Below are 16,121 nucleotides of genomic sequence, written 5' to 3' on the forward strand. Positions count from 1 at the left end.
TTTCAGTTTCAGGAAGCCTGATTCGTGACACACAATCAATTCACCTTCCTTCCCTAGGAAGAACAATCAGGCAGACTTAAAAGTACACATAAGGTTGTTTCTTTTAACCCACCTGTTTGCATCTTCTATTATTTGGCAAAAAGTTCCACAGATTATCAACTATTCATAGAACAGAACCATGGATCTGGAAGAGATTTAAAGGGCCATGAAATTCACCTCCTGCCTTGCAGTGGCACGCAGTTAAAGCACTTCTGACAGATGGCCATCCAGCCTCTATATACAAACCTCTTGAGAAGGAGATTTCACCATTCCAAAGTAGTGTGCATCCTTTCAAACAGCTCTTCCCATATGGGATCTATACCAGGCATATCTACATTCCATATTCAAATGGTTTCAACAACCCTGGAATACCATAATGACCTAGTCTTAAAGTTTAAATCTGAAAGAAGACCCTGTTGACCCTTCAAAATGGCATCTCCCAATGTTCCACCAACCTGTTTTGGGATTATGTTAAGACACACCCTTCACAGTTGATCTAAAAAGGTTTATTAAGATGCATTATTGTTATCACTTGGCTCACTGGAGCTTGCCTCCTAAAAGCGAGGTATGAAAAAGTTGATTTCTAATCCATAATCAATTTGGATTACATCTTTTCACTCCGTTCTTGTCCAGTTTTCCATGTCTTTTTCTAAAAATACATTTGAATTGAACACGTTTTTACTTAAAATCTGCATTTTCTATATAATCATCATCTTTATTTATATCCCACCAACATCTCTCTGAAGGGACTCGAGGCGACTTTCAAGGCACTCCAGGGTACACATATAACATACAACAGGTCAAAATGGTACCAAAGTATAAATCAAATCCCATAATTATAACAACAAACCCCTTCAACACATGTAGCATAAAATCAAATATAATATAATGCATTACTCCATAAACTACAACTCTCAGTACACTTTTACTCAAGACAAGAACTGTGTTACAAAACTCGTAAATTTAAACTTTCTGAAGAAAAGTTAAACTTTAACTCAAATAGTCATCCAAGAAGACTGATATACATTGGTTTGTCTGTTGGGTAAATGATATTGAGGATTCACAAAACACCATACTTGTTTTTAAGTTGGGAATATGAGAAGGAATGTAATTATATTTCCTCATTTTTATAGTATTATCTATAACGTAATATAGCAATGTCTTATTGGATTCTCTGTCTCTCATCTCACATCTTCACATGCATCAACACCCATGCTTTGTGAGGCTTTCCCTTCCCAAACTATTCATTAGCTGTTTTTGAAAGCTGAACATATAAAAACAACCAGTAAGCTAATTACAGGGAAGTCTACAATTCCTCCCTCTGTTCTCTATATTGGTATACAATACGTTATCCAGCACTGATCTGTCTTTTTCTTCTAATTGTACCTCTAGGTACTTCTTTTCTTGGAAATTCAAATTTTAGAAGCCTGACATTTGCAATATGAACCAGAACACCAGTGTTGGATTTCGAGGGTTTCTACAAGATTCAGTTGGTGAATCTATGACTCCCCCTTGGTTAGCTGGACATTGCCACAGTCATTCCTACTCTGGTAACCTGCAGGCTAGACTACGGTTATCAACCTTTTAAAATATGAACAATGTTGGATATTGCAAAATGTATCTGCCAAATTATTGGATAGTGTATTAGACTGATCTTCAGGTAGCACTAGATGGCTGTTTCTGGATGTATTGTCAGGTTCTTTGATGTTCTTATTGAGCTGAGACCAGGGCACATTATGGGCTGCTTCCATAGGGAGCCCATAATAGGTGCCTGTGAAGCTAGGAAAGTGGGTAGGCCTTCTACGTAGCCAAACTGACTTTGTAAAATGCTCTCCTCAGAGAGATCTGACATTACTCTTTCTGTCACCAATGAAGAAAAGTTCTCTTGTTCAAAAAGCTCTTGGCTTGTCTGGTTCTAGAACACTGCTGGACATTTTTAACAGTTATTCATAGGATTGCTTCTGTAAATTGATGCTGATGTTGATGTTGATGTTTCATGTTTTATGTTAGATATTATTTTACTTGATAGCTTATGTTATTTAATTCCATTTGTCATGTTATAAATTGCTTTTGCATGATGGGTTATTTTGCGTTTTCATGTCTGAATGTATTGCTCTATTAAGGCATTGAATGTTTTTATTTGTTGGAATCTGCCCTGAGTCCCCTTGGGGAGATAGGGCAGAATATAAATGAAGTCATATTGTTATTATTATTATTATTATTATTATTATTATTATTATGCTTGTCACTGTTAAGTTAGGGTTAAGTTGTCACTGTTTACTCTTGGAAGGAGGCATTTTTTGCTCCTTCTTTGCCCTTCCTTTTTAAATTGTTTCAAACGTATGACAAGTAAAGAAAAGCAAGGTACACTTTATTCTGATAAAAAGGAGAAGAAATCAATCTTCAGCTTGATTCTATTTCCTTACATTCCTTATTTTAAAAAATCAAATACTTTAATCTGCTGTATAGCCTTGCTTTGTCTCCTTAAATTTGCCAAACTTCAAAACAGCCTTCTCCATTCTTCTCCTCCTTGAAGTCCCTCTCAAGACCTTCAACAAAATCTCAGCTTACCTGCGTCTCCACCTGCCATCTGATTCTTTCCACCTGAGCCTCGCTCCTCACATTTCAATCCATGAATCTCCCCAATCTGGTTACATATATTTTCTGCACATGGCAAGCCTTCTGGGTATGCTGCCGATGCTTAATAAAGATCTAGAATTCAGAGGGAGCTGCAAAGGGTGACTGTTTTATGGGACTCTTGAGAACTGAATGCAAAGCAGCTTCAATCTGGTGTGTGTGTGTGCGTGGAAAGGGGATGCTTCCTTTCCAGAGCAACTGTTGCCTCTCATCCACTGCAATCAAACCTACTGCAAGTAACCCACTGCAATGAACCTGTGGCTGCACAGGGTCTCCATATCCTGAACTTGAATGTCTTTTCAGAAGCATTTAAGACAGTGCCTGCCCTCCCATCCCCAGTGCACTGTAGGGAAGGGAGAAGTTTAGTACCCATTCAGTTTACTAATTTGATGCACTTTGCTGAGGTTGAGTTGGATTGAAACAGCTCAGGAGGAAAGAAACAGACTTGTAACAGGGGGTCTTCCCCCCACTGGTTTATTATACTTGCAAAGGAATTTTCCCTCTACCTTCAAGAGCTGAGTAACCTGACTGAGGACTGCAGGATTTTGTAAGCTCACACATCCTACGGGCTGCCTTAGGGGGTGCATTTTCCTGCCTGCCCCCACTAGATTGACTGTCACCACATTTGGTGCTACCAGCCTCCTCCTTTCTGCCAACACAAATGCTTTTCTAACCATTCTATCTCTTTTCCCCTCCACTCCACTTCTCTCTTTCTCCTTCTCTCTGTGTGTCAGTGTTTGTGCATGCTTTCTATTCTACTGCATTCAGCTACCAACACGATCAACACAGAGAAGAGGCGTAGGGTGGGGGTTAAAGGAAAGGGGGAGAGGAAGAGAGAGAGACATACAGACACATACACACAGCCTTTGGCTCCTGCAGCAAAACCGTCTCCTCCATCATAACCCCCCCTCCAATGCACAATGCGCCAACGATAAAGCAAATGCCATTTTCTCTTGCCCAGCCAGAAGGGTAGGCAGAAATGTTGGAACCCATTCTCTACCCGCTGGCAAAGAGGAGATTTCTTTGTGGGGAGTAGGGAGAGAAAGGCTTTATTCGGTTGGGCTTTTTCCTCCCCAATTTGTCTTCTGCAGATCTAAACGTAGATCATACCACCATCACCCGATATAAGCATCCACCAAAGATATTCCCAGAACTGGAGTCGGTATGCATATCAGCTGTATTATGTCTGTTTTTAATCCATGCAGAATAAAGGGGAGGGCAAAAGCAGGAGAGGGGAGGAGCTGCACACTTATATCAATATATATTTATACACATACACATGTACACATATATCACAATGCTTTTACTGTCACTGTATATAACATAAAATCCCCCCCCTTTAAAAAAAGAAGTGGGGAAGAATAGCTCAACTCTCTTCTCTTTGCAGATGGAAGCTATGGGAATGGTGATTATTAAACATCCTCTCTCTCTTATACACACTTTAATGTGAAAGGCAAAATGCAAAGCTTGAGGGGACAACTACCATGCAATTCTGGGAAAGGTCACTGAATTATTTCACCAGAATTGCAATTAAATTGTTAGGAGCAAGGGATGTTTTTTCTGATTCCTCAATCCCTATATAGAACTATCACACTAGAAAGCTTCTTTTTCCATTAAGCAAGCCCACTCCTAAATAAACACAAATGTAGGGGGAAGGAAGTCTAAATGATTTGGCAAAAATAATGCAAAAAAACACACAACACAATTATGTGCCTCTTCTAATTCCCAGCCACTGCCAAAATATATCTATTCTACTGAGAAGAGTCCATGTTGAACACAAAGAGAAATAACATTTCTAACATTCAAAGCAAAAGACTGCACAGAAAAACATACACAAGTTGCAACTGAATAGACGATAACATATAACTGCGGTATAACTGTCCAAATATATCATTTTGAAGAAAAGTGACTTGACTATATATATGCAAAGACGCATGAATGGAAGATCACTAATCATCTCAACTTGAGATCAACAAGACAGGAGATAGCTCCAAGAAAGTGACTCCCTCCCATTTGGTCACCCCACTTTTCCTACCTCCCTCCACCCCGTCATTTCTCATTGCTTTACGTACAGACTGCAAATGATTTATATGAATGACTCCATGGGAAAGGGAGGGGGAAACTGGAGGGAGGGAACCGAAGCCTAAGATTTGCAATGTGTCTCCAGGCTTAAATAGAAATGAGAGTCACATCCTATCTCAGCAAACCAGAAAAGGAGGAGGGAAGCAGACTGGGGCATAGAGGTTCATATGGAAGGTGCTATCTTATAAAATGGCAGTTGTGAGGAGAGATCTTGGGGCCCTTCCACACAGCCATACAACCCAGAATATTAAGGCAGAAAATCTCACAATATCTGCTTTGAACTAGGTTATCTGAGTCCACATTGCCATATATTCCAGTTGAAAGCAGATAATGTGGGATTTTATTCAGCTGTGTGGAAGGGGCCTAGGAAATGATTTCCCCCCTCAATCACTCGGTAAAACCACTTTTGCTTCATGCTAATCAGAAGATGGTATTAATGCATTACGATATTTAACTCTCCTCTCACCTACATACCCTCTTCCCTTCAGACAAAATCTATCATCTCCATTTGGACTCAACCGTCAACCCCCTCCCTGCAAGGGAGGGAGAAGGGAGAATTTATCTATCCTTTTCCCAACAAACTGATGAAAGGGGGAGCAATGAGAAAGTTCTTCCTCCTTCCCCCCACCCCTACTTACACACTTCCTGACATATTTGATGTTTTAAGGATTTATCCTTTCTCTCCAACTGCATCCCTCTTCGGGAAGTGATTGGGTGACCTATAAAAATCAACACCCCCCCCCCCCATGTCTACAGGCTGCATTGGTGGGGGGAGTGGATCAAAATCTTCCCTTTCCCCAATACTTCACAGGATTGGAGAGACCTGCTGAAATCCTCCCTCCATCTCTACATTTAACTCTAGATATTGTTCTCTGGAGAGATTCCCCACCACCAAAATGTCACCATCAGCTGCTTTTCCTTTGCTACAGAGTGATGAGCCCCCATTCCAAACCTGCTGTCCCCCATTTTGTATATTGGAGACATCCTCATGCACTAATCCCACTAGCAATTTAGCTCATATTCAAACCTTCCTTCTCCCTATCCCACTCGCCATTTAGCCATACTGTGTTCTCCTTCTCACTGCATCCTTGGAGATTAGAGATAGTTTCATAAAATACAAGGTGACCGGAGATAGAAATATATGCTTAAAATACATTTTCAGGATACTGGTAATCTTCCCACCTCCATCTGTTCTGCTGAAGGTGGGAAACAGACCCCCCCCACCATCACCACACACACAAGTAAGGGGGGGGGGGGAGAGAAAGAAAGAAATGGCATCTTACACTTCTCAGCTCCTGGGTACGATCCTTCATTGCGCTTCCTTGCGAGGTTCCGGGTCCTCAGTGGGTTTTCTTCCCCACCCTCCCTGTGGCACAGCAGTGAGACACGGCAGCTGGCAAGAACCCCTCTTCTTTGGGGTGGAGGAGGAGCAGGCTGAAGGTTGGGGGTGGGGGGAGAGAGAGGGGGGAGGTTACTGGTAATTGCAGTAATGGATAAAACGGAGCTTCCCTGCTCAGCCAAGCTGGGAGGAGAAAGATGCTCTAAGGATGGAGAGAGGCTGGTGCTGATGCAGCAGAGCAGGGTGGGAGGATGCAGGAGAGGAGGCAGAGGGAGGAGGAGGAGGAGGAGGAGGAGGGAGGCAGAAGTCAGAGCCTGGGCATGCTCATTGTGCCCCCTCCCACCCAAGGGGCCATGGGAGTTGTAGTCTGGCTCCAAGAAGAGGAGCAACCTGGACAAGGGCTGCTTTCTCTGATGGCAGCTGGTTTGGCCTTGGCAGTGATTTCCTCTGTAATAAGGTCTTCCTCTCATCAAACTCACTTGAGATATGTGAACACAGATTTATTTCCCAAAATGGAGGGGAGAGAAGAACAATCCATGTCAACCTACAGCTATGAAACTATTGAAATTCAGATGGTATAGACCAGGCATGGGCAAACTTGGGCCGCCCGGGTGTTTTGGACTTCAACTCCCATAATTCCTGACAGCCTCAGGGGGGAAAGGAAGGGGTCTGTGGCTGTTAGGAATTGTGGGAGTTGAAGCCCAAAGCACTTGGACGGGCCAAGTTTGCCTATGCCTGGTATAGACCCAGCAAAGAACTTGAGTGGGAGACTACACAGGGAGAAGTGGACTGTAAGTATCACAACTAAATATTTTAAAAGACCACAATTACTTTCCCCCATTTTAGCTCTCAATACATTAGTCAGCATGATGAAATGATCCTGAGCCATGGAAAAATAGGCAGGAAGAAATACATTTATTCTTTAAGGTGTACAGCTGCCTTGTAAAAAAAAGCCAACCAAATTTACTAGAGTGGCAAAAAAAAATTCACTAGCTTGGATAGAAAGGACAATATGCTCCATTCCACATCTGCTTGCCAGGGCACTTCACTAAAAGCCACTTTTTGTTGCCCAAGGCAACCCAGATTGTACTTCAAAATAAAGTTGCTTAGAGGGTGTTTTGCTGTTTTCCCCATCTCCACTTTCAGATTTTTATTTTGACCACAGAATCAAGTGATTTAAAAAGGGAACCAACAGGGAATGGCAAGTTCCTTCAACTTGTAAGGTTATGAGAAATATTTAAAGCTTCAAATGAGGAACTAGGACAGGTTGGCAGTTACTTTAGACAAATTATCCAAGAACACAAGGGTGTTACTTCTGTCCTTGGAATTCTTAATGTCAATGTAAGTTTCCATTTCATCCACAAGCATAGGCTAGGCAAATTAGCCATGCAATGTGATAGATCAAAGCTTCCTTCCCAACCTACTGTGCTCAGGTGTATTAGGTTTCCAGTTCCCCTCATCTGCAGCACTGCCTGGCTATCAAAGTTGTACCAGATCCAGGTGCCCAAGACCAGAGTGCTGGGATTTGGATTAGGAGTGGGGAATGTCACCTGTTCTCCTCCTCAAGCTTTGTGTTCAGCTGTAATTTTCACAGATGCTTGGGACAAAGTGTTTTCTATTTGCTACTGGTTATCGTGGAAAGTCTGAGGTTGGTGTGAGTGGTATGTATAATAAACAGATACTGGTCAACAGAGTGTCTGAAGTTTTGGCCTCTCCTTGGGAGCAAATGTGTTGATTGTCACAATGAAAGGCATTGCTATGCCATTTGTGGCCACATCTAGAAGGGATGGTTTGAGAAAGGTGGGAGGTTTTTCACTGGTGATTTCTAGAGGAACCTTGGCCACCCATTTCAGACTCAGTCAATTAATTCCTTAACTGTGAAATTAGTGGCAGGCAAACTTCCCATGTATGCTTTCCCAGTTTCAGCCACATTTACTTGCAAAAGAGGTGTGTTGGGTCACTCACTCACTGACATGAACTTTGGCAACAGCCAACACACTTTCTGAAACCACTGTGTGAATCAGAGCAGGTTATTCTAAGCTTCTTCAGTGTTGTGGGCACTGCTGACTTGGAGGCCTGGTTTGACAAAGACAGCGCTTCCATACTGCGCATGTGGTCTTTCCGCTACTAGGATCATTCCTGGAACTTTTGGTCGTTTCTGTCATTCATCCTTGTGTGTTTCTTGGACACACAGCACGTCACATTTCTTATCTCGGCACAGTTCATAAAGCAGTTGTTCTTTGGCAGCTGACATGCCTTCGATGTTGATTGAGATTATTGTCATGGTTGGTCCTGAAAAGGTCCATTGGTTGTTTTGCTTGCTTGTTTGCATGCTGCAAGTCGTCTCTGGTTGCTTCTGGATCGAGAGAATCAGCCGTCTACGAAGACGTTGCCCAGGGGACGCCTAGATGTCTTGCAATCCTGCGAGGAGGCTTCTCTCATGTCCCCCATGTCTGATTCCACAGCAAGCTGGCTTCAGGAAAGGCAAAAGCTACACATCGCAGGTGCTGAACCTGACTCAGCACATAGAAGATGGCTTTGAAAAGCAGCAGATCACAGGAGCTGTCTTCATAGACCTGTCAGCGGCTTATGATACTGTGAACCACCGCCTCCTCCTGAGAAAAATGTATAATATCACAAAGGACTACCATCTCACCCGTCTCATAGGAAACCTGCTACAAAACAGGAGCTTTTTTGTTGAGTTCCAGGGCCAGAGAAGCAGATGGCGGAAACAGAAGAACGGCCTGCCTCAGGGGAGCGTGCTCGCTCCATCCATGTTCAACATCTACACAAATGACCAGCCACTGCCAGAAGGGACAGAGAGTTTCATCTATGCTGATGATCGTGCCATTACCGCTCAAGCAGGGAGCTTTGAGATGGTTGAACAGAAGCTCTCTGAAGCTCTAGGTACTCTAACTGCCTATTACAGGGAAAACCAACTGATCCCTAATCCATCTAAAACACAGACATGTGCCTTTCACATTAAGAACAGACAAGCATCCCGAGCTCTGAGGATTACCTGGGAAGGAATCCCACTGCAGCATTGCAGCGCACCCAAATACCTGGGAGTCACTCTGGACCGTTCTCTGACCTACAAGAAGCACTGCTTGAACATCAAACAAAAAGTGGGTGCTAGAAACAATATCATACAAAAGCTGACTGGCACAACCTGGGGATCACAACCAGATACAGTGAAGACATCTGCCCTTGCGCTATGCTACTCTACTGCTGAGTACGCATGCCCAGTGTGGAACACATCTCACCACACTAAAACAGTGGATGTGGCTCTTAATGATACATGCCGCATTATCACAGGGTGTCTGCGCCCCACACCACTGGAGAAATTACACTGCTTAGCTGGTATTGCACCACCTGACATCCGCCGGGAAGTAGCAGCCAATAGTGAAAGGACCAAGGCAGAGACATCTCCAGCTCATCCCTTGTTTGGGTATCAGCCAGCACGTCAACGACTTAAATCAAGACATAGTTTTCTTAGATCTACAGAGACACTCGCTGGAACACCTCAGCAAGCGAGAGTTCAAAAGTGGCAGGCTCAAACCCAGCACCTCAATCCGTGGGTGATACCAGATGAGAGACTCCCCCCTGGGCACACAGAAGACTGGGCGACTTGGAAGGCGCTGAACAGACTGCGCTCTGGCACCACGAGATGCAGAGCCAATCTTAAGAAATGGGGCTACAAAGTTGAATCCACGACATGCGAGTGTGGAGAAGAGCAAACCACTGACCACCTGCTGCAATGCAACCTGAGCCCTGCCACATGCACGATGGAGGACCTTCTTGCGGCAACACCAGAGGCACTCCAAGTGGCCAGATACTGGTCAAAGAACATTTAATCAGCTACCAAGTTTGCAAAATTTGTATTTTGTGGTTTTTTTATCTGTTTGTTTGTTTTGTTCTGTTAGAAATGTAATACAATGTTCTGGTTGCGGATGACACGATAAATAAAAATAAATATTCTAAGCTTCAGCATCCTCTCCCAGGCAAGCAGTTTTCTTATGTCTATGAAGGAAAGATCCCTAAAGGTTGAAAGTCTAGCAAAGACATCTTATGCCCACCCAGAGACTGCACTAGATCATTTACAGGTATATAGGAGAGCTTTTATTCGTGGGGCACCATGAAAAGGAATGCAGATCAGTATATCCATCTAAAACATGGAGAGGGGTAGAATGAACTCAATCCTCATAGCACACATGTCTCAAAATTGACATCTCCTAGTCTTACCAATTGTAAAGCATTATGTAGCTACTCAAGGTTCCCCTCCCCACACCAACAAACCTGTTATAGTTTTTGTTTTTTAAAAAAAAAAAAACCAGAAGAAATATTAGGAAAATACAGAAGATTGCAAAAGGAAGATGGCTGTGATTACTGGCAGCTAGGCTGCATTTCTCAAAAACAAATTGTACTGGGCTAATATCTCTCTTTTCTGATACAGTTACAAGTTTGGTAGATCAGGGTTATGCTGTCATACAGTACATCTGGATTATAGTAAGGTATTTTACAGAGTCCCCTGTGACATTGTCATAGAAAAACTGGGAAAACGTGGAATAGGTTGGTTTATAGGAGGATGATGTGCTGAGCCCAAATAATGTTCACCAATGGTTCCTTGGCATCCTGGGTAGAACTGACAATGGGGTTCTTGGAACATTGGGGCATAGGACAATTGGAGTATAGGATTCTGCCTTGGGCCCAATGTTGCTCACCTGGATGAAGGAAAAGAAGAGATGCTCACCAGATCTGCAGAAGACACCCAACAGAGAATGGTAACAAAAATCTCAGAAAACAGAATCAGAATTCAAGTTGACTTAACAAATAGGCGGACTGGGTCAAAGCTAGCACTATGAATTTCAACAGACAAATGTACAAGGAAGGAAAAGTCAAGAGAAGGCCACCTGATTTGGTAGCAATATGCATGTTGCGGTGGTGCAATGGGCTAAACTGCTGAGCTACTGAACTAGCAGTTTGAAAACATGCAAATGTGAGTAGATCAATGGTGGGAAGATAAACGACGCACCATGCAGTCATGCCAGCCACATGATCCAGGAGGTGTCTACAGACAACACAGCCTCTTCGACTTAGAAATGGAGATGAGCATTACCCCCCATAGCTGGAGATTAGCACCACTCCTCAGAGCCTTTACCTTTATTTGTGTTTCATTGTTTCTAGGCATTGAATGTTTGCCTTTGTATTTGTGTATGCTGGAATCCGCCCTGAGTCCCCTCAAGGAGATAGAACAGAATATAAATAAAGTATTATTATTATTATTATTATTATTATTATTATTATTATTATTATGATGAAAAGGATCTGGGCTCTTGCAATCCTACTTCAAGTAACCTGATAATTACTAGCAACTGATGTACAAAGTATGTTAACTTATCTAGGTCACCTAAGCCATACAAAATAGTCACGAGTGGATGCTTAGTGATGGACAGTTTTTCCAGACATTTGTTCAACTTTTTTTTCTCGTCATGGGGATGTTGGGAAAAGACAAGAGGCACAAGGAAACTTCACAGAGACAGATGTTCTGGGCTAGCTCAGTCACTTGATAGACATCTGTTCTAGGGCTGTGGACCTGAATGGCAAGCCAGCTGTTAACTGGGTGTGGTTTCATGATGATATCAGGATATTATTATTATGTTTATTTATACCCCGCTTTTTCTCTTTACAAGGATACATTTTTGTTAATGAGAAATAGCAAAGAGCAATGACCAGAGCTTGGGAAATGTTTTCAAAAACAGCTGTAGTTACGATTTCCACAACTCAGAAAGTTATTTTGGGACTACAACTCCTAGACGCCTCCAACCAGGTGAGATGGATGCAAGTAGTTGGTTATCATTATAGTTACAATTTTAAAATAGTGATTTTTATTTGGCTGCAGCACCAAAATGTTCAGTAAACAAAGCAACCCATAAAGCTTAAGCTGGGATAGAATGTCATTTTGCTGCAGCCAATCCTATTGAGAAAAGTGGGAGTTCATGAAAGAAAAAGCCATATATTTCAGAGGAATCTACATGATTTCTACAAGATTCAATATATTTTTCTTTACTAGTGCAAGGCTTAGCTAACTAGGCTGTTCGTTGTGAATAAAATGTCTGCTGAAACATTTTCAGCCATCTTTTTTTGTGAAGGAACCTAAACCCTATGCATTACTGCCTCTAGTACCAAATTTTCTGGGGGGAAAAAAAGAAATCCCAGGAACACATCTACTTTGTTAAGGGAGGCATACACTAAGAATATTTACATCCAGGAGCTCTGTGCATTTGCCAGTGGCACCAAATACACAGAGAACATGGCATGAGACACAGAAGTCAGCATTCTGAGCATCTCATCTTAAAATTAAAAGCAGATTTCTAGCCCTTAAGGGTGAAAAAATGACCCATGTGGATAATCCCTAATGTACATTTAGAAGCCACATAGTACGACAGTGAATCAGATTTGGGTTTGGCATATATTTGTTAACAAAACAAGTACTATTATGGGTGGCCATCTGTCAGAAGTGCTTTGATTGTGTGTCCCCTATATGGCAGTGGGTTGAGATGAATGGCTCTTGGGGTCTCTTCCAAATCTGATTCTATGACAGCATATCTTGATTCAGCAAAACAGACAGTATGGTATAATGGCTCAACTTAAATTGTGGAGACATATTCAAATCTGCTACTCAGTGTAGATGCTCATCACTTAACTTGCTGGGTTGTGGTGAGAAGGGAAAAAATCAGAGCTTCCTTTGGAACCAAGAAAGAATGCAATTGAAAACAGATTGAAAACAAAACAGTTGGGTGACTTCTGTAATACCAATTGGTTGCTACTCTAATCCCAAAGATGTATTATGAAAAGAAAAGGAAAAAATAAATACAACAAGTCAATGGCTTGGTTCACTAACATCTAAAAATAGAGTAGTATGAGGAGGTCAAGTGAGGATGTGGAAGAATAGACTGGGTTGACCAATGGCTGACCAAATTTTGAATGGCCTCCAATGTCCAAAATTCCTTGCAGGTAGAAAGCCAACATAGCAAACAAAATAGCATCACAGTTAACTCTTCCTCAATGGTTTGCCAGTTATATGTCTATCAGGATTTTCGATCATGAAGGATTATTCACATCTGGAATCTATTGTCATGTATCTGAAGTTAGGCAGCAAATCCTGCTAACTCGCCCCCACCTCATTGTTTGGAACATAGTTATAATAACGACTTGGCATCTCTTAGGGCACATGCAGAACCTAGGTAATGCTGCCAGTGCTCTCATCTTACACCTGAGGGAAACTGAGAGGTGGCAGAAGTCGATGCTTGTTCAGATCAATCCAAGGCTTTCTTCTTATAGACTATGGGATCTGTGTTGCTGCTATGCGCTGCCCGGCTGTGTGCGTGTGCGATTATGTCCTTTGGCTGACAAGAGTGTTCCTGCTTTGGATGAATTCTTGCTGCATGAAGGAATGACACACTGCCCCCTGCTGGAGACAAACAAAATGCACATCCCCATGAATGATACCTACTGGGTTGGTTTGTCTGTGAAACTGGGGTGTGGGTGAAAGGTCACTGATTACATAATTTGTGCTTGGTTGAATATGCAGACAGAACAACGCAAGGGTGGAGGTCATGTGTGGGAACAAGACAACACTGACAGCAGGGTCTGCAAGCTAAATGTTTGCAGGCCCAGCTCCACATCTGTCTCAACAGGTTCAGGAGAAATGGTAGTACTAGAATGGAAGCAAGTCCCATTTTGGGGAGGTGGGCCAAGTTTACAATGACTGTGGGATTCTGAGAGTTGTATATTCCAAAGTAAATACATATAAACTGTGGAAATGTAGCTGCAGGAAAGCCAGAATTAACACCTCTACAATGTTGACAAGACAGTAAAAACAGTAAAACATGTAAGGAGGGCAAAGATGGATAATACCATATTAAAACTGAGTGCAAAGGAATTCTGGAACCTTTAAAAGAATAAAACTATTATTATAATCATTAGGAGCCTCCGGTGGTGCAGCAGGTTAAACTGCTGAGCTGCTGAACTTCCTGACCGAAAGATTGGCAGTTCGATTCCAGGGAGCAGGGTGAGCTCCCACTGTTAGCCTCAACTTCTGCCAACCTAGCAGTTCGAAAACTTGCAAATGTGAGATCAATAGGTAGCGCTCCAATGGGAATGTAACAGTGCTCTATGCAGTCATACTAGCCTAATGACCTAGGAGGTGTCTGCAGACAATGCCAGCTCTTCGGCTTAAAAATGGAGATGAGCACCACTTCCCAGAGTCGGACACGAGTACCATTTAATCTATAATGATAATCTTTAAAAAATTATCAGGAGCAAAAGTAATGCATGTTTTGATTTGTACTCAGGCCTGATAAACAGCAATCAGTTAACAAATTTAATTCACTATCAGAAATTGTTTGTTTTAATCTCACAAAGATAATATTACCAGTTTCAGTCCTAACAGGAAACAGTATTTCCCACCAGCGCAAAACAAAACAAATCAAAACAAAAACACAGTGAATACATTAACCATTTGACTCATCTTCTTTAAATCTACAAGGAGACGGGAACATTTTGCGATCAAAACTGGTCCAAGACATTTTCCTACCTGGGATGGAGGGCAAATGGCACACATTTCCCAGACTCATGGTATATGGTTCTCAGAACTTATTACGTTAAACATAGAAGAAAAACTCACATGATGTTTTCTTCTCCAGATTTCTAACCCGGAACCTCTTTTTCATTGAGCAGCGGTTCTCAACCTGGGGGTCGCAACCTACAGGGGGGTCACCTGGCCATTTCAGAGGGGTCACGAGGCCACTTCCATTGGCCCCGCCCCAAGGGCGCGGGCCAGGCGAGGGCTCCTATGCGCGAGGCCTGGCCTCGCGCGAAGCCCGCCTCGCCTGCCGCACACTCTCACCATATAGAGAGGCAGGCGAGGGGTCCTCCACACGAGGCCTGGCCTCGCGCAAGGCCCCCTTGCCCGCCTCGCACTTTCGCCATCCAGCGAGGGAGCGAGGCGGGAGAGGGGTCCTCAGCGAGGCATGGCCTCGCGCAAAGCCCGCCTCGCCATTCGGCAGCAGGCCTTTCATTTCCTCCCCTGCTGCCTTTTTTCACCACTTTCAGTGCTCCATTGGCCCTGTGGCCCATGGAGAGCTGAAAGCGGCAAAAAAAGGCAACAAGGAGAGAATGAAGGGCCCATTGCCTCCCCTTCCCGCAAGCTGCAGACCCAGCAAAAAGCAATGCACGGGGGGGGGGGGGGAAGCGAAGGGCCCCTCCGCTGCTCCCAGCGCACCATCCCTGCGGTGCGCTGGGCATGAATAGCAACGTGCAGGAGGCGCGTGAAGGGCCCTTTGCCGCTCTCCCACACAATGCATGCAGGCCGGGGGGAGCACAGAGCATCATCAAAGATATTACAACTTTAAAGTAAGTGCTTAACACTACTATACAATGGTTTATTGGCCTATGCATTTTGACTAACCCTGTATATCAATTGTTAAGTATAATAGATGATGGAATTTGTAATACGTTCAACAACATCATCTGTTGGCCATACTCCCCCAAACCTCTCCAGTATTTTCTGTTGGTCATGGAGTTTAGTAAAATTTCATTGTTGGTAGAGTTCAAAATGCTCTTTGATTGTAGGTGAACTATAAATCTAAGCAGCTACAACTCCCAAATGACAAAATCTATCCCCCACAACTCCACCAGTGCTCAACTTTGAGTATATTGAGTATCTGTGCCAAATTTGGTTCAGATCCAGGGTTGTTTGGGTTCAGAGTGCTCTCCAAATGTAGGTGAACTACATCTCTCCTAACTCACTTTCAATTCCTCCCAAACTGCTCCAGTATTTTCTGTTGGTCACGGGAGTTCTGTATGCCAAGTTTGGTCCAGATCTGTCATTCATGGGGGGTCTCGGCTGTGGAAGTCATAGCTGAATTGGTCGAAGGTACTGCAAATACCATCATCTGTTGTCCATACTCCTCCAAACATATTGTTTTTGTGATTAATCACTATGCATTAATTTCATTTCATT

At 43.1% G+C, this 16,121-nt stretch overlaps 1 protein-coding gene across 2 annotated transcripts in view; it reads right to left on the reverse strand.

Moving 5' to 3' along the window:
- STX1B (syntaxin 1B) overlaps window positions 1–6,376 on the reverse strand; it is a 76,301-nt gene extending 69,925 nt beyond the window's left edge. The window contains exon 1 of one of the 2 annotated variants that reach the window (XM_060780171.2): window positions 6,042–6,376. In XM_060780171.2, the coding sequence (XP_060636154.2) occupies window positions 6,042–6,071 (30 nt within the window). In that variant the 5' untranslated portion in view covers window positions 6,072–6,376. The remainder of the gene's footprint in view (window positions 1–6,041) is intronic. The other variant, XM_060780172.2, reaches the window with a different exon arrangement.
- Between the last annotated feature and the right edge of the window lie 9,745 nt (window positions 6,377–16,121).

Source organism: Anolis sagrei, chromosome 6 (genome assembly GCF_037176765.1).
Source record: "Anolis sagrei isolate rAnoSag1 chromosome 6, rAnoSag1.mat, whole genome shotgun sequence".
In the NCBI taxonomy this organism is placed as follows: Eukaryota; Metazoa; Chordata; class Lepidosauria; order Squamata; family Dactyloidae; genus Anolis; species Anolis sagrei.